Here is a 1,050-nt window from a genome sequence, read left to right on the forward strand (position 1 = left end):
CACCACGAGGTTTGGGGTCTGGGGGGCTTAGGGATGGGGACGTGGGGAGCTTTAGTGCAGGGCTCAGCACCAGGGGTTGAGGATGTGGGCAGCACAAGATTCTGGGGACACAAGGGCTCAGGGATGGGGACCTGGGGAGCTTTGGGGACCAGGGCAGTGCAGGGGATCAGCGTGGGAAGGAGCTGGGGGACGCGGGCACCACGAGGTTTGGGGTCTGGGGGGGGGGTCTCAGGGACGGGCGCTCACGGATGCCATTGAGGGTGATGATGCGGTCCTCCCCAGCGCTGCTCCCCGCGCGGCTGCTGACGCAGACAGACACCACGAGGGCTTTGGTGCCTTCGGTGCCAGGCGGAACCTTCACCCGACAGACAAATTTCTGTGCCGTGGAGTAGAAGCGGCACCGCTGCTCCGTCACGTTCTCCGCTGTGAATCTGGTTTGGGGGCACGAGGATGCGGCACGAGGGGGGGGGGGGGCGAATCCAACCCCCCCCCCCCCCCCCATCTCCCCCACAATGGGGAACGGCTCATGGGGATGTAAGGGGGGGGGAGGAGCTCACCTGCGCTTCATCCACAGCACCGCCCGCGTGCCCGGAGCCGGCGATGCGCGCGGCCGCCACTCACAGAGCACATCTTTGTCGTGGCTGCGCCGGGAGCAGGAGACGCGGGGGGGCTCGGGGGGCTCTGCGGGGCAGTGAGGTGCTGGGGGGGTTGCGGGGAGACCCGGACCCAAAGCGGCCCCCCCATCGCGCACCCACCTTCCACCAGCAGACGCACGGTGCGCAATGTGTGACCCCCCTGGTGGCAGCTGTACCGCCCGGCGTCTTCCGGCCGCAGCCCCTCCAGCAGCAGCTCGTTGCCCCCCCCCAACTCCCTCCTCCTCCCGGACCACAGCACGGTGCCGTTGGGCGGCTCCGGATCCCGGCACAGCAGCGTCACGTTGGCTCCGGGGCGGCCCAGCACCGTGTCCTGCGGCAGCGCTGGGGAGTAATGAGGAAGGAGGGGGGGGGGAAAAGTCAGACGGTGCCCCCAAAGCTCCCGGCGTCCCCGACG

The 1,050-nt window shown here is 69.3% G+C and overlaps 1 protein-coding gene across 1 annotated transcript; it reads right to left on the reverse strand.

Moving 5' to 3' along the window:
• Window positions 1-6: 6 nt before the first annotated feature.
• LOC122192466 (interleukin-6 receptor subunit alpha-like) lies at window positions 7-1,026 on the reverse strand (the record flags this gene model as incomplete). Its single annotated transcript, XM_042893014.1, has 3 exons — window positions 7-431; window positions 558-681; window positions 756-1,026. Coding segments are annotated over 3 exons (660 nt in total), but the record flags the coding sequence as incomplete, so codon positions are not given.
• Window positions 1,027-1,050: the final 24 nt, after the last annotated feature.

Source organism: Lagopus leucura, unplaced genomic scaffold (assembly GCF_019238085.1).
Source record: "Lagopus leucura isolate 7727_CA_CO unplaced genomic scaffold, USGS_WTPT01 29045-0_obj-0_obj, whole genome shotgun sequence".
NCBI classification, from domain to species: domain Eukaryota; kingdom Metazoa; phylum Chordata; class Aves; order Galliformes; family Phasianidae; genus Lagopus; species Lagopus leucura.